Below are 20,716 nucleotides of genomic sequence, written 5' to 3'. Positions count from 1 at the left end.
TTGGACTCGGCGCCGGACGCTGCTGGTAAAACATGGAGTGTTAGTTAAGCTTCATGCCGGAGCAGAATCTATGAATAATTCAGTCTGTGATGAACAGAGTACTTTTGTCACCCATGTTTGTATATAGAATCTGTTCAGAGAAGTGTTTAAAGTCAGCGTCTGAGGGTTTGTTTGAAATATGAGTGTGTGTTAATGTCTGATGTCTGTTGAGCAGCTCAGGTCTGATAGAAAGCTTGATGTTATGGGTTCGTGTCCTGCTGGAGCTCTTCACCGTGGTATATAGTCCTAGCTTTTGTCTAGGTCTCAAAAGAATGCGCATTCTATTTTAAGATGTACTTTTATGATTGTTGCTCTTAATTAGTTATTTTGATAACCAGGGAATGTTGTAAATAATGTCCTGAAAGCATAGGTGCTTCTGACGGATCATTTTTTTAAGACTGTATCCTCACCTTATTTTACAGAAAAATAAAGAATTGAAGTGATATGAGCACCGGCCTCTGTGACGTCATTTCTTCATGTTATACATGCATATATCAGACAGAGTACTGGTCTAAAGCTGGGAAATATTAGGATTTTTAAATATTTTCTGCTCACCACAGCGGCAGCAATTTAATTAATAAATGTTTAATATAGTAAAAACAGTGTAATATTATTCTAATATAAAACAGCTGTTTTCTATGTGAATATCTGCTAAACTGTAATTTATTTCTGTGATCACAGCTGTATTTACCCATCATTACTCCAGTCTTCAGTGATCTTCAGAAATCATTATAATATACTGATTTACTGCTCTGTTATTACTGATGCTCAGTTATTAAAAATGTTTCTTGTCAATGTTCAAAAGGTTTTTTTGCAGCTTAATATTTTGTGTAGACGTTTGCAGTATTCTTTGATGAACAGAAAGCTCAAATGAACTGAAAATTCAGCTTTTATCGCAGAAATAAATGAGAATTTAACAGAGATTCGTACAGAAAACAGCAGTTTAAAAGTAGAATATTTCACAATATTGAGGTTGTGATCGATAAATCATGATTTAAATCTATTATAACGCCAATAATCCGTACCTGACACGCTGACGGAAGACTGGCGTTTGGACAAATATATTAAATTAATATTAAATCCTTGTCAAGTAATCATAAACAGACACGAGTCACGTGACAGCGTCATGCGTCACTTCAGAAGCGCGCGAGGATCTCAGTGACGACGCGGATAGACTTAAGTTACTGATTATTAAAATGATATTAATAATTCAGACCGATCAGAAGCTTCCCAGTCGCTGTCAGTGCGGTTGTTGTAATGCGGCTCCGCGCCGCTAGGCGTCAGTCGGCGCGTCGCGTCGAGTCTCAGCTCGCGTTCTGTCCGTGATGGCGGAGCGCAGCGGTTACGGTCGTTCCTCGCAGTCTAGCTAGAGCCCTAACGAGCCCGGTACCGACCGGACCAAACGACGCTATGAGCCGAAGCTTCGGGACGAGACGAGAGCCGAACTGAGCCGAGCTGCTGCTGCTGAGGTGAGTCCCGAACCGAACCGAACCTTTATTAATAATGACAGCTGCAACAGACGCGTGCGATTTAAACATCAGGATCCCTGAAGAGATCAGCCGAGACAGGTGTGTGTGTGTGTGTGTGTGTGTATGTGTGTGTGTGTGTGAGCGAGAGAGAGAGAGAGAGAGAGAGAGAGAGAGTGTGTGTGTGTGTTGTTAGTGCGTGTGTTGTGAGAGAGTGTGTGTGTGTGAGAGAGAGAGAGAGAGAGTGTGTGTGTGTGTTGTTAGTGCGTGTGTTGTGAGAGAGTGTGTGTGTGTGTGTGTGAGAGAGAGAGAGAGAGTGAGTGTGTGTGTGTGTGTTGTTAGTGCGTGTGTATGGTGTGGACCGTCAGGAGGTTCTGATCTGGTTCTGCTTCAGGAACATTAGCGTAATATCAACACAGAACCAGAATTAGTCTTCGATCATGATTAATCTCACAGATGTGCGTTTCTTCATTTAATATCACCCAATAATATGCTAGAAACATGGCACCAGAATGGCAATAATATGAAACATTTTATTTGTGAATTTGTCTAAATATTTACAATATATTTAATTGATCTAATTTATTGTTGATCAGCATTATATCAGTCAGCTGCTCAATAATAGATATCAGTTGATATTGATAATAAATATGTGTCCCTGCAGCACAAAAGCAGTCATGAGTAGCACAGGTATATCTGCAGCAATAGACAACAATACATTGTATGGATCACAATGATACATTTCTCTTTTATGACAAAAATCATTAGGATATTAAGATCATGTTCCATGAAGATATTTAGTAAATATATCAAAACTTCATTTTTGATTAGTAATATGCATTGCTAAGAACTTCATTTGAACAACTTTAAAGGAGATTTTCTCAATATTTAGATTTTTTTGCTCCCTCAGATTCCAGATTTTTGGTCAAATATTGTCCTATCATAACAAACCATACATCAATGGAAAGATTATTTATCCAGCTTTCAGATGATGTATAAATCTATATATATATGCTCCAGGGTCATTTATATCATTATATATTAATAGATATCATCAGTTTCAGAAAGCCCATATCAGTCAATATGCACATATAACATGGTATTTTCTTGTACTTTCTCATTAATGTCTTTGGTATCAAACCCAAGATCATTCTGTTCCAGCATCTTCACTGTTGGCCTTTCCTGACCTCTGACCTCCAGCGGGTCTCAGATCAGTGGAATTAAACAGACATTTAATCAAATCAAATTGATCTGCTCTGGTGTTATATAGTGAATGTACGTCTGAAGATATATAGACGTCTGAAGTTGGGCTTGGTGATTGATTGAATTTTATTTTCAATTATGATTTGGTAATTTATGATAATTGCATTACTGTGATGCAGTCCGTTTCTCAGCGATGCCTGCATTTTGTCTTGTGATATTTATATAGTGTATTATATTATATCATTTATTTCTTTATTTGGACTTAATATTTTGGAAATTAACTCAGGAAAGTGAATTTAAATTATTTAATTTTTAATAATGAAGTTGTGTGTGCAATATTCACTACATTAATATACAACCATGTTAAACTTCAGCCTCCAAAAATGAACTAGAGGCTGACATTTTTGCGGGAATCCTGTGGGATGGGAAACAAAATCGCTACGAATCACGTGATTGGGACAGGACAGGAATCACCTTCATTCATCGACCTCAAATATGGCTTTTCATCTGAAAGATGTATGTAGAAGCAGCTTTACATGGCCGCTCAATATGATGTTAACCTAGAGAAATGTGTGCTATTGAAGTGTTTGTGTGGAGAGTGGAAGCTGAATAGTGCACTCGCTGCAGGACAGATGGTCACTTGCTCTTAAAATCTCCCTAATTTTTGCTCATACAGATAAAAGTAGCCTAATACATCTTTCAAATGTAGACTCTACGTTTATTTGTGTGCACTCAGAATAACAACGAAACGTTGCGCTTTAAAGCAAACAGGATGTGCTTTAGGTCTCTGTGAACTTGAGCGAGAAACTTCCAAACTCTGTCTTTGAAAAATATATCTATAGAGAGGGAAATATCTACTTTCAAATGCAAAAAAATAATAAATTCAAATAGAAAATGTATGTGTCAGCATGGATGATTTACATGAAATTTAATGCGTGCAATGCGTACTGTGCAAAGCTGGCTTTCAGTTCAATATAATAACAAAAAACTACATTTTGGGTTTTTATTCAATTAAGGTGGGCATGCTGTGATCTGTACTGTATTTTTACTGTAACTGACAGATTTCGGCCAAAAAAAAAAAAAAACACAACACAGGAGTGGGAGGGAATGGGAGTCATTCTTCCGGGATTGGGACGGGATGAGATTTTTTTTTTCTTTGTGGGAGTGGGACAGGAGAGGTTTGAAAATCCACCCGTATCAACCTCTAAAATGCACGCTCTGAAAATACAACGCATTAAAATGACTGCAGTGCATTTTTTTGTTTCAGATGTACTTTGGTAACAGTTGGATTATATTTAAAGCTCAAAGGCAGTGAGCAGCAGCACTAGTGTTGGTGTGTGTGTGATCTGTAATCAGTCATACTTGATATTCACACAGCTGCAGATGAACCAAGATGAATGAGGGAAACTCTTGTGTTGTGCAGCGGATGCGTTTGAGGAAGTGAGTGTTGAAAGTGCTTAGAAAGAGCTAAAAGCAGCGCACATCCTCAGCTCAAAGATGAGCTGAAACAGGAAGTGGAGTTTTCTAATGAAGACACCTGAGTTTGTGTGTGTCACCACCGAAACATGCAGCTCAACCCGACTCATCTGATACCATTCATCTGACCCATACGGTTCATTCAGGGTGAGTGCTGATGTGCTGCGGCCGCAGGCTGTGTTTGCAATCGCTTACTGCTCACGCTACTCATACTACAAACACTACTCGCACTATACTGCTCATACTACACAGACTACTCATACTACACACACTACTCGCACTATACTGCTCCTACTACACAGACTATTCATACTACACACACTACTCGCACTATACTGCTCATACTACACAGACTACTCATACTACACACACTACTCGCACTATACTCCTCCTACTACACACACTACACATACTACAAACACTACTCACACTATACTGCTCCTACTACACAGACTACTCATACTACAAACACTACTCGCACTATACTGCTCATACTACACAGACTACTCATACTACACACACTACTCACACTATACAGCTCATACTACACAGACTACTCATACTACACACACTACTCGCACTATACTGCTCCTACTACACAGACTACTCATACTACAAACACTACTCGCACTATACTGCTCATACTACACAGACTACTCATACTACACACACTACTCGCACTATACTGCTCATACTACACAGACTACTCATACTACACACACTACTCGCACTATACTGCTCCTACTACACAGACTACTCATACTACAAACACTACTCGCACTATACTGCTCATACTACACAGACTACTCATACTACACACACTACTCGCACTATACTGCTCCTACTACACAGACTACTCATACTACAAACACTACTCGCACTATACTCCTCCTACTACACACACTACACATACTACAAACACTACTCGCACTATACTGCTCATACTACACAGACTACTCGCACTATACTGCTCATACTACAAACACTACTCGCACTATACTGCTCACGGTACACATACTACAAACACTACTCGCACTATACTGCTCACGCTACACATACTACAAACACTACTCGCACTATACGGCTCATACTACACAGACTACGCGCACTATACTGCTCATACTACAAACACTACTCGCACTATACGGCTCATACTACACAGACTACTCGCACTATACTGCTCATACTACACAGACTACTCATACTACACACACTACTCGCACTATACTGCTCCTACTACACAGACTACTCATACTACAAACACTACTCGCACTATACTGCTCATACTACACAGACTACTCATACTACACACACTACTCGCACTATACTGCTCCTACTACACAGACTACTTATACTACAAACACTACTCGCACTATACTCCTCCTACTACACACACTACACATACTACAAACACTACTCGCACTATACTGCTCCTACTACACACACTACTCATACTACACACACTACTCGCACTATACTGCTCCTACTACACAGACTACTCATACTACACACACTACTCGCACTATACTGCTCATACTACACAGACTACTCGCACTATACTGCTCACGGTACACATACTACAAACACTACTCGCACTATACTGCTCACGCTACACATACTACAAACACTACTCGCACTATACGGCTCATACTACACAGACTACGCGCACTATACTGCTCATACTACAAACACTACTCGCACTATACGGCTCATACTACACAGACTACTCGCACTATACTGCTCATACTACAAACACTACTCGCACTATACTGCTCACGCTACACATACTACAAACACTACTCGCACTATACTGCTCACGCTACACATACTACAAACACTACTCGCACTATACTGCTCACGCTACACATACTACAAACACTACTCGCACTATACTGCTCATACTACACAGACTACTCGCACTATACTGCTCATACTGCACATACTACAAACACTACTCACAATGCTCACACTACACAACCTTTACACACTATCCACACTATATTGTTCACACTAAACATACTACAAATACTGCTCATAGTGCTCACACTACACAAACTACACACTGCTCACACTAAACATACTACAAATTTTACAAACAATGCTCACACTACACAAACTTTACACACTATTGACACTATACTGTTCATACTACACACACTGCTCATACTACACAAACTAGACACACTACACACACTGCTCATACTATACACACTACTCACACTGCTCATACTACACAAACTAGACCCACTACTCACACTGCTCATACTACACAAACTTCACACACTATACTGCCTATACTATACACATTATACTGCTCACACTACTCATACTACACAAATTATACACACTATACTGCTCACACTACACAAAGTATACAAACTATGCATACATGTACTATACATACGATATGCTCTATACTACACACACTGCTCATGCTACACAAACTTTATACTTCTCACACTGCATATAACATAACAAATTACTTCCACAGCTCACGCTTCACATAATACTCAAACTTTATACACTATACTACACACTACTCCCACTGCTCACATTACACATACTATACAAGCTATACACACTGTATTACTCACACTGCACATATTACACATACTATACACACTATACATACTATAGACAATAGGCTACTCAGACTTAGGGTTGTAATGGTATGAGATTTTCACGGTATGATAATCGTCTCAGAAAATGTCACGGTTTCACGGTATATATTAAACAATAATTCTTATCAGTAACAATGACTCTTAAAAGAATAAGAACAAGTTATTTGAGTGAACAAATCCTTTATTGCAACAAACTTGAAATCATTTTAATGAAAGTAAGCCTCCCTGCTGAGGAAAAAAAACAATTACAAAATAAAGCCATAAGCCTTATGTATATCTATATCACACTTTAACATTTTAATTAATGTTTTAAAATGTTATCAAATGAAAATTGAACCACTTATTTTTGGCAAAGTGCTGCACAACAGAGGTATTCTAAGTTAAAACATGGACAAACATGATATTCCTTAAAAATGATGTTTAAATTAATTATTATAAAGAATATTATTATTGTTGTCATAACTTTTAAGTACATTGTACAATGCTAATTTATTTCTGTCAGGACTATCTATATAGAAATACTAATATCCAAAGTATTCCCATACTGCAAATTTTAACTTTTTTTTCGGCGGGGGATGGAGATTAGATACGATCTCTGTCTCTGTCATTTCAGCAGAGTGAAGCAGACGAAATAAATTGCATATGCGCGGGTGAGATTATTATATATGTTTTTCATAATTTTTTTTTAAACCGTAGATATGCAAATGTTTACGGTATGATAATCGTATACGTTCAAACCGCGATAGACTGTCATACCGGTATATCGTTACAACCCTACTCAGACTACACATCATATACACACTACTACACGTGCTACTTACACTACACCAACTACACATCCTATACACACTACACTACTCGAACTGCTCACACTACACCAACTATACATACTACTCACTGTACACATACTATACAAACTATGCACACTACTATTTACACTGCTCACTCTACACACTACTCATTATACTACTCATTCTACACATACTACTTAATATGTCTCACACTACACATACTACTCAAGCTGCAGATACTATACATACTATACTATTCACACTACTTCTACTTCATACAAACAACACAAACTATACACACCATACTACACACACTATACATATTAATACTACAAAACTAATACTACTCAGGCTACTCACTCTACACATACTACGTATACTCACACTACACATATTAATACTAATACTACTCACACTACACTACATACTACTTATACTTCTCACACTTTACATACAATTCACACCTAACACGGTACTCAGACTTCTCATGTTATCACTACTCGTATTATAATAATATGCAAACCACTCACGCTACACATACTACTCATACTTTGCTCACTCTACACATACTACTCATACTAAATAAGCTACTCATACTTATCACACTATCACTACTCATACTATTACTCTGCACACACTACTCATGCTACACATAGTACTCATTCTATACTCACTCTACCCATACGACTCATACTTCTCACACTATCACTACTCATACTATACTAATTACTCTGCAGACACTACTCATGCTACACATACTACTCATTCTATACTCACTATACTATTCACACTACTTCTACTTCATACAAACTACACAAACTATACACACCATACTACACACACTATACATATTAATACTACAAAACTAATACTACTCAGGCTACTCACTCTACACATACTACGTATACTCGCACTACACATATTAATACTAATACTACACATACCACTCACACTACACTACGTACTACTTATACTTCTCACACTTTACATACAATTCACACCTAACACGGTACTCAGACTTCTCATGTTATCACTACTCGTATTATAATAATATGCAAACCACTCACGCTACACATACTACTCATACTAAATAAGCTACTCATACTTATCACACTATCACTACTCATACTATTACTCTGCACACACTACTCATGCTACACATAGTACTCATTCTATACTCACTCTACCCATACGACTCATACTTCTCGCACTATCACTACTCATACTATACTAATTACTCTGCAGACACTACTCATGCTACACATACTACTCATTCTATACTCTCTCTCCCATACTACTCATACTTCTCACACTATCACTACTCATACTATACTAATTACTCTGCAGACACTACTCATGCTACACATACTACTCATTCTATACATACTACAGTATGTATTCTGTACAATTTACTACATTTGCTATAGTGAGCAGAACAACAGAGAACACTGCATGTGTCCCTGCATCCCACAATGCAATGCTCTTGACTAGACCTTCCATTTCTAGCTGTTATTTTTAGCGTCTCTTTCCTGACTCAATATTCAATCAGACTGACAAAAGTTCAGACATTTTTGCACAAAGCAAATGTCATAGTAAATCATGTTTAGTAACTGGGTGCAGATTGCTGAATTAAATATGACATATAATGAGGTCATGTGTGAAGAGTCTGTCATTGTATACTTCACTAAGTACTAGTTTAACACTAGTCACCAGTATACAGTATATACTACAGTATGCACAGCACAGACTGTGTGAATCGATCTGTGGCTGGTTCAGTGTTTGTGGTTGAAGCCCCAGATCAGATCTTTACTCATTTCTGATCTTCTGGACTGTTCTGTGGTCAGTGAGGAGCTCTCAGTTCTGCTGTGTGTCCTGCATCAATCCTTCAGTCACCATAAATCAATCCTCTCACTCTCTCTTCCTGCCGCAGTGTCTCTCTTCCTGTTTTCTGTGTCAGCAATCTGCAGGCTGTGTGTGGATGGACTGTAGTTCACATTCACGATTGAGTTTGAAGTGGAACAGTTCTGCTCACATCGGTCAACTTCATGTAGACCAAGACTCACACAGTTTATGATTCAGAAACTTACATGTGGGGACATACACATAACGTAAAGTGTCTAGTGCACATAGAGGAGAGTGTGTTACTACAGGTGGTTTCTACAGGCCCACTCACCTGTGTGTAGCACACTTCCAATTGCACAAAAAAGTTCCACACAGTTTTTTTTTTTTTCCTTACACCGTGTCCTAACTACACGCGATGTGACAAGATTCCAGCAGCAAACAGTTTGGGTGTCCACACTAGACGTGACGCAACAGAATCAATCAGATATCACAGCCAATCAGAAGCGTGTGTGGGCGGGCTCTCTCTGGAAGCGCTCTGCACTCACAACAAAATAGATAAGCTTATAATCTAATTCATAAATACAAAACCTTTTTGACATTATTAAATGTACATACTGACCCTATTAAAAAAGTAATATATTTAGAGTACATTTATTTCATATTAAAAATTATAATTAAACTTTATTTTGTGTACTACTTGTGTACTACTTAATATTAAGTATAAAATCTTATTTAATGTCACTTTTAATAATAATAATAATAATAATAATTCGTTACATTTATATAGCGCTTTTCTAGGCACTCAAAGCGCTTTACATAGTAAGGGGGGTATCTCCTCGTCCACCACCAGTGTGCAGCACCCACCTGGATGATGCGACGGCAGCCATATTGCGCCAGAATACCCACCACACACCAGCTTACTGGTGGAGAGGAGACAGAATGATGAAGCCAATCAGTGTAAGGGGATGGTTAGGAGGCCATGAGGGTCAGAGGCCAATGGGCAAATTTGGCCAGGATGCCGGGGTTACACCCCTACTCTTTTTCGAAGGACATCCTGGGATTTTTAATGACCACAGAGAGTCAGGACCTCGGTTTAACGTCTCATCCGAAGGACTGTGCTTTTTTACAGTATAGTGTCCCCATCACTATACTGGGGCGCTAGGACCCACACAGACCACAGGGTGAGCACCCCCTGCTGGCCTCACTAACACAACAAAATGAGGATTGTGTGACCTTTGAATAATATAGGTCATTAAATGCAAAATATTTAAAGTGTACCAATAAAGTATACTTGCAATACTTCCACTTTAGCACAATAAAATATACTAAGTATATCTTTAATTGGACTTCAGGACTAATTCTGCACAATTAAAGTGCATTAAGTACAATATTAGTTGTTCCAATTTAGCAGACTTTCATTATACCAGTTTAGTACACTAAAAGTACAATTGCAGGGCATTTTTTTAAGTGCATAAATATGAAAATGTATTTGCGGTATACTTAACATTGTGTGTGTGTGAGAGAGTGTGTGATTGTGTGTGTGTTAGTGTGTGTGTGTGTGAGAGTGTGTGTGAGTGGGTGTTAGAGTTGGGCAATGACTACCAAATTGGTATGGGACGATGTCTACAGTGAAACATTGGGAAACATCGGGGTTAGGGGTGTGGCCGAAGCGTGAATCCATATGCAGAAGGGCACGGAAAACAAATAGCAGGTGCCCGTTACATTACAGCACATGAAAGTTACTTGCCACACTTACCACATACACAGAGTGAGGAGAGATGACTGATAGGATGATGGTGAATGATTTGCAGATACTGAGCACCACTGACAAATATCTAATCTTGTCAAATGCGTGGTAAGTACTGCTGCTCCGTAGTATACTGTCTGTGTGATCGCGAATCTTGAAAGTGAAAGTGAAATGAGAGTGTGCATTCGAAAGTGGCCTTCGTCTATCGGCTCAACCCTAGTGGGTGTGTGTGTGTGAGTTAGTGTGTGTCGCTCTGAATGAGTGTCACTGGAAGGATAAAGGCTCTTCGTCTGTCCTGCAGAGTCTCGATCGCTTCATTGTTCTCAACAATATCTGATGACATTTCTGCTGTAATTGCTAAGCTGATAGTGACGAAGGTGACCCATACTCGTAATTTGTGCTCTGCATTTAACCCATCCAGTGTGCACACACACACACCGTGAACACATACACACCGTGAACACACACCCGGAGCAGTGGGCAGCATTTATGCTGCAGCGTCCGGGGAGCAGTTGGGGGTTCGGTGTCTTGCTCAAGGGCTCCTCAGTCGTGGTATTGAGGGTGGAGAGAGAGCTGGACATTCACTCCCCCCACCTACAATCCCTGCCGGCCCGAGACTCGAACCCACAACCTTTGGATTACGAGTCCAACTCTCTAACCATTAGGCCACGACTTCCCCAACATTTATTATTTACAGAAACTAGGAGTGGCCATTTAAATTAGTTTGAAGTTAGCATGAAATTAAATTCTATACTATATATTTTCTATACTTAGTTATTGTGAATTAGTCATCAATTCATATGTTTATTTATACATTTTTTTACTTAATTGTAAGGTTGTTTTTTAATATTTGACTTTCTGTATATTGGATCCTAATTTTTAACAAAGTATCCAAGTGGCCTACATTTGTTTGTTTCACTAAAAAGAAAGAAAAGACCTGTCACTACTTCCATTTCATTGTGACTTTAAATATTTAAACATTTATATAAGTATTACCATTAAATTAAATACAGTTTCAATGATTTATTAATTTGAATTAATATATAACAATTCAAATATATTCATATTAATTAAAATGAAAAGTAGCCTCAATACATTTCTGAAGTTTCAAGAGCATAGTAGGTCATAATTATGCCATTGTTGCAATTATCAATTTTACTTGCAAATAGAAATGTCTACCTAACAAAAATGTTTTAGAACTGGACATAACTAGAAAAAACAAATATTAAATTAATTATTAAATATTTTATTAGTCTCTCCAGGTCTAGAACTCACACTTTTGAAGTTTCCCATTTATATATCTAGCTTTTCCAAGACTGAATCCTGGTTCTGAAGTAAACATGTTGTTCAGGGATTGAAATGAAGTAATGTGATTTTTGGAGTTTTTGATTATTGAATGGTGTTGTTGAAGACATTTCTCAGTCACGTGTGTGTGTGTGTGTGTGTGTGTGTGTTTTCTGAGCTGCTCTGTGTGACGTCTGCAGTCGTTCTGTCTGATTCTCAGTGCGTTTCTGCCGGAAACACGTCTCTGTGCTTTGATTTCTGAACGGCTGAGCGATGCAGAGGAAGTGAAGCGGCTGTTGTTTCCTCTGATAGTTTCCTGCTCGTGTGCATCAACGATCGCTCGTGTGTTTGATGAGAGAGAGAGAGAGAGAGAGCGAGTGTTCGTCTCTTCATTCATGACCTGATCTGGTGACAGAACCAGTCTGACCCGGTCTGATGTGGTTCGGTCTCGTCTGATGCTCCAGCGGTGAGTTAACCTGCTTGCTCTCAGCAGGGATGTCCGGTCCTGAGGCGGTTGCTATGGCGACGGGTGTGTCTGTAGATGTGACGGATGCAGCAAGTTTGTCATCACCCGTCACCTGCGCAGTTACCTTTGACCCCATCAGGCAGACACGTGTGTGTGTGTGTGTGTGTGATGAGCAGGAAACACTTTGACAGTGTGCACTTCCTGTCATGAAATGTCACTGAATTAGGCAAATTTTGGTTTAATGAAACAAAAGTAGGGCTGAGCGCTGAATCTCATGCTGATATGGATGAGTGTCTTTGAATATTACTTTTTCTTCCATGTTTTAATTTGAACAATGAACAATTAATTTTTGTTTTTAATGCATTCATTTGATTATCAGTGTTTTTGATGATCTTTTTGTATTAAATCACAAACATTGAATCTAAAAAAATTTAAGAATTTGAAAAATAAAAACATTTAATAAAATGTTAATAAATTTATTTATTTGTTAAAGATTCACAAATCTTAGACACCAAATATAGAATTTGAGAAAAAAAAGTTTAATGAATTAAATTGTTTAACCATTGTTTTTGATTATTAAACCTTCCGCTTAAGACCTTTTCACATCAATAACAACGAACGATAGCGCTCTGTTCATACATTCTGTTCATACATGTCCACTGTGCGACTTATTGACACTTTTATTCATCAAGGACGCATTAAATTGATCAAAAGTAAATACATTTATAATGTTCCAAAAGATTTCTGTTTCAAATAAATGCTGTTCTGTTGAACTTTCTATTCATCTGTGAATCCTGAAAAATAAAATAAATCACGGTTTCCACAAAAATATTGTGCAGCACAGCTGTGTTCAACATTGATAATAATCAGAAATGTTTGTTGAGCAGTAAATCAGTATATTATTATGATTTCTGAAGATCATGTGACACTGAAGACTGGAGTAATGATGCTGAAAATACAGCTGCAGATCACAGAAATACATTACAGTTTAACACATACTCACACAGAAAACAGCTGTTTTACACTGTAATACTATTTCACTGTTTTTACTGTATTTTGTTTACTGTATAACATGTCTCGAGACTTTATGCCGGTTTCTCCCATCCCACTGCATCTCATGATTTTAAATGAGAAAGTAGGCAACTCTTTGTGATTGGTTTTCGGTCCTTTCTATTCAACTATACATACATATATGATGCTGTTTTGTTTCTAATTATTTAAGCAACTTAATTAATTATATATGGTTTAGAAAAAATATTTAAAAAAATTATGCACTTTTTTCAAAGATAGTCGTGTTATTTTATAGCTTTGAAGAGACGGTCATTAGGAATATCTTGCTCGATGCGCTCTCTTGTGTCCTCAGAAGAAAAGACAAACGCTTTTTCCCCCTAACTGAAATTATGCCTTTTAAATTCTAATATTTCTAATATTTAAGTACAAAATTCGTAAAAAACTTACAAAATTAAGTACACTCAAATTGAGTTTTTCAGCCATTTCGACAGCCCTATCTTCTACTGTTATGTCTACTTTCTGAATTTTGTGCGATAAACTGTATTTGTAGTCATTTATTCAATTTCAGTCCAAAATCAGATGCACTAACCTGACAAGCGAAGATTCGCTCAGCGTAGCACTGATTGTGTCTGATGCTCTTGTGTGTGTGTGTGTGTGTGTCAGTGGCGTTTAGACCGGCGTGATGGCGGAGGAGCGCTGTCCTCAGCTGGTGGATTATTTTGTGGTGGCGGGTCTGGCGGGCGCCGGGTCTCCGCTGGACGAGGAGGGTCAGCAGCGAGGCGTGAGAGCGCTGCAGCCCGTCACTGATCTGGCCGTGATCGCCCGCGGCCTCGGAGAAGACGTTCCTGAGGGATTCACCTGCATCGAGAAAACACAAGGAGGCCATCCGGCGGAGCTGAGCGCTGGCCTGCTCAACAACACACACATGTTCCTGTGCTACCGCCGAGGACACGACAAACCGCCCGTCGTCGAGCTCGGGTGAGAAAAATAACATCGACATATTTTCTGGAATTGTTTTAAAATAGAATATTTTTCTGGAAGTGTTATTGTGCTGGTATCTCAAGGACTGTCGTGGACATCTGACTCCTAAAGCTTCTGATATTCTTCATATTCTGTGGTGTTCAGTTCACACCGATAGAAATTAATCTTTCCCAATAAGATTTTTACCTTTTATAAAGCCTTTTTTCTAAACGTGTGCATTATCCTTTGAGTCAAATTCTTACATTTAATCAGTGAATTAGAAGAATAAGACATTTGGGCTGTTACCAAGCAAATGAAATCAGTATCAATAAAATTCATCTTTGCAATGCAGAGGAAACACAGAAGCTGCGTCTGAAGAGGAGTTTAGATGTATTTACTCTGTTTAATGCAGGACATGAATGCATTTAACCTGCAGTTATGAATGCATAAATACTGTTTTGATATATTAAACCTAAAACATTGGATACTGTTATTTGAAATTATTTAAATAATAAAATAAACTTTAAATATGAAAACGGCCAGTAGGTGGCAGCAAGTCAGTGTTAATAAGTGAGTCATTGCGATTGAACCGAATCATTTAAACGGTTGATTCATTCAGGAACGAATCATCATGTTGCTCAGAGACACAAAACACTGCTGTAGCTGTGTTTGGAATTATTTCTGTTGGTGAAGTAGAGCAAAAATAGTGTCTAAAACATAAGTCAGAAGATCTCAGAATCCATTCTGCATCGATTGAAAATCACTTTTTTTTTGTATCAAATAGAGATCATGATTCTCCCACGATTCTGAACTAAACAAATATTAATTGCTGAAGTCTATTTAAAGTGTTAATTTGAATGAATTATTAGACATTTTAATATATATATATGTATGTGTGTTTGTGTCAGTGTTCTGTACGAGGGCAAGGATCCGGTCCGGCCGGGGTGGCATGTGATCGAGACGACTCCGTACAGTCGGTCTGCAAACCTGAGCTCCGGCGGTCCTGCGACGCACCGCACTTTCCTGATGGTCCGCCGAGCGCCAGACTCACAGGCGCTAAACACGCTGGGCATCACCGAGATCTCGCTGCTGATGCCTAGCAAGGGCGAGACGGCACCACACACCTACTGCAGAGTGGACAAGAACCTCAACACCGGCATGGTGATGATTCACTGATTCACTGAGTCACTGATTCACTGAGTCACTGAGTCACTGATTCACTGAGTCACTGATTCACTGAGTAACTGATTCACTGAGTCACTGATTCTCTGAGTCACTGATTCACTGAGTCACTGATTCACTGATTCACTGACTCACTGAGTCACTCACTCAGATGATCAAGTGTTCCTCTCTTCTTTATTTATTCAGCACTGTTTGGTTTGTTACCTCCATATCATAAAATGTGCACATTTTGCAAAGTTTGTGGTCAGTAAGATTTTATTCATCAAGGATGCATTAAATTGATCAAAATTGCCAATAAAATTAGTTTAACACATTCACATAGAAAACAGCTGTTTTACTTTATAATATTACACGTTTTACTGTATTTACTGTACATGTGATAACATGAAATAGAATAACAAAATAAAATAAAAATACCTAACATAAAACAAAATAAAACTACAAAAAGATGCTAACAAAACAATTAGAATACATTAAATGAAAATGAAAAAATAAAATAAAAAAAGACGTAATGATGCTGAAAATTCAGCTTTGATCACAGAAATAAATGCCATTTTACACCACATTCACATAGAAAACATTTACTCTAAATAGTTTTTACTGTATTTTTGATCAAATGAAGGCAGCCTTGGTGAAGAGAAGAGACTTGTTTTAAGAACATGAATGAATCTCACTGACCCCAAACGTTTGAACACTACTGTATGTTCGTATGCAGAGGGGTTAAATGTGTCTCAGTGTGTTTAACAAGCGCTGAGCTTGTAATTATGTTCACATCTGCTTCTTCTTCCTCTTGACACACACTTCAGAAAATACCATCACTTGTGAACTTCCTCTTCTGCTTTATTTGTTTCTCTAACTCTCGGTTTCTTTTCTTTTGGTTTTGATTGCTTGTGTGTGTGCGTGCGTGCGTGTGTGTGTGCGTGTGTGCGTGCGTGCGTGTGTGCGTGTGTGTGTGCGTGTGTGCGTGTGTGTGTGTGTGTGTGTGTGTTCAGTGGGGTCCAGCGCTGTATCTCTGCTACAAGCGTTCAGTGGCTAAAGCAAATGCCCTGGTGTATGAGGCAGGTGAGTGTCACAAACAAACACACACACACACACACACATGAATTAATCTGCATTTCACATTGAGAGCATAGATCACAATTTAGATATATTTTTGAGATGGAAAAACGCAGTTTTACAGATGCTAGAAACATGGCTGTCAAATGAAAGATTGCTATCAAACAGCACACCTAGGTTCCTAACTGATGAAGAAGAATTGACAGCAGCCGTCAAGTGTTAGATAGTGTTCTAGGTTATTACATGTGGGGTTTTTAGGTCCGATAATTAACACCTCTGTTTTTTCAGAATTTAGCAGTAAGAAGTTACTCGTCATTCAGTTTTTTATATCAACTTTGCATTCTGTTAGTTTCTCAATTTGGTGTGTTTCACCGGGCTGCGAAGAAATAGAGCTGAGTATCATCAGCATAACAGTGAAAGCTAACACCATGTTTCCTGATAATATCTCCCAAGGGTAACATGTAAAGCGTGAACAGTAACGGCCCTAGTACTGAGCCTTGAGGTACTCCATACTGCACTTGTGATCGATATGATACCTCTTCATTCACTGCTACGAACTGATGGCGGTCAGATAAGCACGATTTGAACCATGTCAGTGCACTTCCTCTAATGCCAACAAAAGTTTTCTAGTCTATTCAAAAGAATGTTGTGGTCGATAGTGTCGAACACAGCGCTAAGATCCAGTAGAACTAATAGAGAGACACTAATAGACACACACACACACACGCACACACACACACACACACTCTCTCTCTCTCTCTCTCTCTATACTGCTTGTCTATCTGCAGTCTGCAAGCGTGTGTCTCTCTGTGTGTGTGTGTGTTCAGGTCTGATCAGTCGCTATCCTGAGGAGGATCTGGAGTCGTTTCCGCTGCCGGACTCTGTTCCGCTCTTCTGTCTGCCGATGGGAGTGACTGTGGAGAGCTGGCCGCTCAACACTAAATACCAGCTGCCCATCTTCTCCACCTTCGTCCTGACCAGCGCCTCCGGAGACAAGGTCCGTCCCTCAGCTTATTCAGCATAAAACCTTCCGCTTAACACCCTTCACACCAATAACAACTAACGATAGATCTCTGTTCTCTCTCAGTTTCTGTACATGTCGACTGTCCGACATCTTGACACTTTTATTCATCAAGGACGCATTAAATTGATAAAAAGTTACAGTACAGACATTTATAATAAAAGACTCCTATTTCAAATAAATGCTGTTCTTTTGAACTTTCTATTCAGAAAACTCTATTTCTTTCCTGAAAAATAAAATGCATCACAGTTTCCATAAAAATATTGTGCAGCACAACTGTGTTCAACATTGATAATATTTTCCCATCTTCTACTGTTATACTTGCTGCTTCAGTCTGATAGAAAAGCTTGTGCTTTCTAAATTTTTGCACAATAATAAACTGCATTTGAAGTAATTTATTCAAACTCTAATGCACCAACCTGACAAACAAAGGTTCGCTCAGTGTAGCATTGATTGCAGCTGATGATTTGGTGTGTGTGTGTGTGTGTGTGTGTGTCTCTCTCAGGTGTACGGCGCTGCGATCCAGTTCTACGAGGCGTATCCGCGCGAGTCTCTGTCGGAGCGTCAGTGTGTGCGTCTGGGTCTGCTGAGCGTCGTGGACCGGCGGCCCATCACCAACCGCAGCGTCCAGGTCAAGAAGAGCATCTGCGTTCTCTCACACTGGCCCTTCTTCAGCGTCTTCCAGAAGTTCCTGACCTTCATCTACAGATACTCCATCTCCGGATCGCATGTGCTGCCGCTGGAGAAGTGAGTGATGCTCACGCCACAAAACACGATTAAACTTTACTTATTCATTTAGTGAAAAACTACATTAAAGAACAAATTTGACTTCTAACACTAAACATTTTGAATGTGCATGTGTGGAAATGATGCGTTTTCTTATTCACCTTTATGACCATTTCAGCAGTTTCAAATCTGTATGAATGCTTTTTTATTTACTAAACTGTCTGTAGGTTCAAATATTTCAGCACATTTGATTTGTGATTCTAGAAGTTTCAAGAACTGAACGTTAGGGTTTGATCAAGATGATCCTCCAGTTGATGCATATTGAGAAAAAAAATATTTAAAGATTTTTTAAACTTGCTTTGACATCTTATGTGTTTTGACATTTAATAGTTTAGGTCTAAAAACCACATTTTAAAAAATGTCAAAAAAGAACACTGGTACACAAAAGAAGATATTTTGAGAAATGTCTCTCCCGCAACAGAATAAAACACAGAATTCTGACTTTTTTCCCTCTGAATTCTGCGTCTCGCCTCACTTTTTTTTTGTTTGGTCACAGTAAAAAATGAAAAGGGTAATTCCAACTTTCGTCTCACAATTTTAATTTTTTTCTTACAGTTCTGAGTTTTTATCTAGCAATTCTGACTTTTTTTTTTGTGAATAAAATAAGTCTTAATTGTGAGAAAACGTCATGATTATCTTTATTCATTCATTAATTCATTTTATTCTGCGGTGGAAACAGGTATCTCTTAGTTTGTTCATATAATGAAAGTAAATGGGGTCCAATGTTGTTTGGCTCCCAATGAGGACAGAATGATTATTTTTAAGAGTAATGTTTTCTGGATTTAAAGGCAGTGCGAAACCTGCATCTATTTTATTTGCTGTAATGTGACGTATTTGCAAGTGAAGCAGGATATTGAATAAGAAAGGCAGACAGGACTGAATTGATTGTGTTATTGAAAGATTAGTTTTCTGTAAATTAGCGTATGTTAACAGCGATCCGTCTCTCCGTCTGCAGGCACATCTCGAGCTTCATGCACAACGTGCCGTTCCCGTCCGCTCAGCGTCCTCGGATCCTGGTGCAGGTGATTGATCTCAGATGAGTCTCAGGGTGTCTCAGCATGAGCTGATGTCTGATTAAACCTGCCGCTCCTCCCGCAGGCGCCGGCCCCGAGGCGCTAGAGACACGTGGGTAACGGGTGATGAAGCTCGATCATCATCCTCCTCTCTGACAGTACCGTAGAGATCCAGAGAAAATCAGCTCAATCAGTAGTCCAGCGCTTGATATCAAACTGATCGAGGGGTTGATTGATTAGGGGTTAATCTGGTGCTGGGCGAGAAATCAAAGCATGAGGTGGAAGCAGAAATCAGTGTGTGTGCGCGCGTGTGTGTGTGTGTGTGTGTGTGTGTGTGTGTAGGGATGGGCGATATATCCATTTATCTACAATGCATTAAATGCTCTTTGATATTGTAATTATATTAATGCACCATTTATTTGGACAGTTCAGTGATTCATTTGCATCACTTCTCAGTGTTTTAGGCAAGGCAAGGCAAGTTTAATTATATAGCACATTTCATACACAGTGGTAATTCAAAGTGCTTTACATAAAAGAAAGTGAAATAGACATTAAAATCAATAAAAACATGGAAATAAAAATAATAAAAACAAAGAATTTTAAAATGATATAGAAATTGATTTAAAATAAATTTAAAGAAAATGATTATACATAAAATGTATTGCAGTCAGTTGGGACATATAGCACAGAGCTCATTCAACAAATGCACAGTTAAACAGATGAGTTCTGAGTCTGGATTTAAATGTGGCTAA

At 38.6% G+C, this 20,716-nt stretch overlaps 1 protein-coding gene across 3 annotated transcripts in view; it reads left to right on the top strand.

Moving 5' to 3' along the window:
• The first annotated feature begins 1,327 nt into the window (after positions 1 to 1,327).
• LOC306878218 (DENN domain-containing protein 4B-like) overlaps positions 1,328 to 20,716 on the top strand; it is a 50,216-nt gene continuing 30,827 nt past the window's right edge. For 2 of the 3 annotated variants that reach the window (XM_079430417.1, XM_079430415.1), the window contains exons 1-7: positions 1,328 to 1,508; positions 14,610 to 14,924; positions 15,815 to 16,067; positions 17,081 to 17,150; positions 17,972 to 18,141; positions 18,671 to 18,912; positions 19,907 to 19,973. In XM_079430417.1, coding sequence (XP_079286543.1) covers positions 14,629 to 14,924; positions 15,815 to 16,067; positions 17,081 to 17,150; positions 17,972 to 18,141; positions 18,671 to 18,912; positions 19,907 to 19,973 — 1,098 coding nt within the window. In that variant the 5' untranslated portion in view covers positions 1,328 to 1,508; positions 14,610 to 14,628. Of the gene's footprint in view, positions 1,509 to 4,242; positions 4,332 to 14,609; positions 14,925 to 15,814; positions 16,068 to 17,080; positions 17,151 to 17,971; positions 18,142 to 18,670; positions 18,913 to 19,906; positions 19,974 to 20,716 lie in introns of those variants that run through there. The other variant, XM_079430416.1, reaches the window with a different exon arrangement.

This window comes from Barbus barbus (assembly GCF_936440315.1).
Source record: "Barbus barbus genome assembly, chromosome: 12".
NCBI lineage: Eukaryota > Metazoa > Chordata > Actinopteri > Cypriniformes > Cyprinidae > Barbus > Barbus barbus.
Note: the sequence above shows the minus strand (reverse complement) of the source record. Positions and strands in the feature narration are given on the sequence as shown.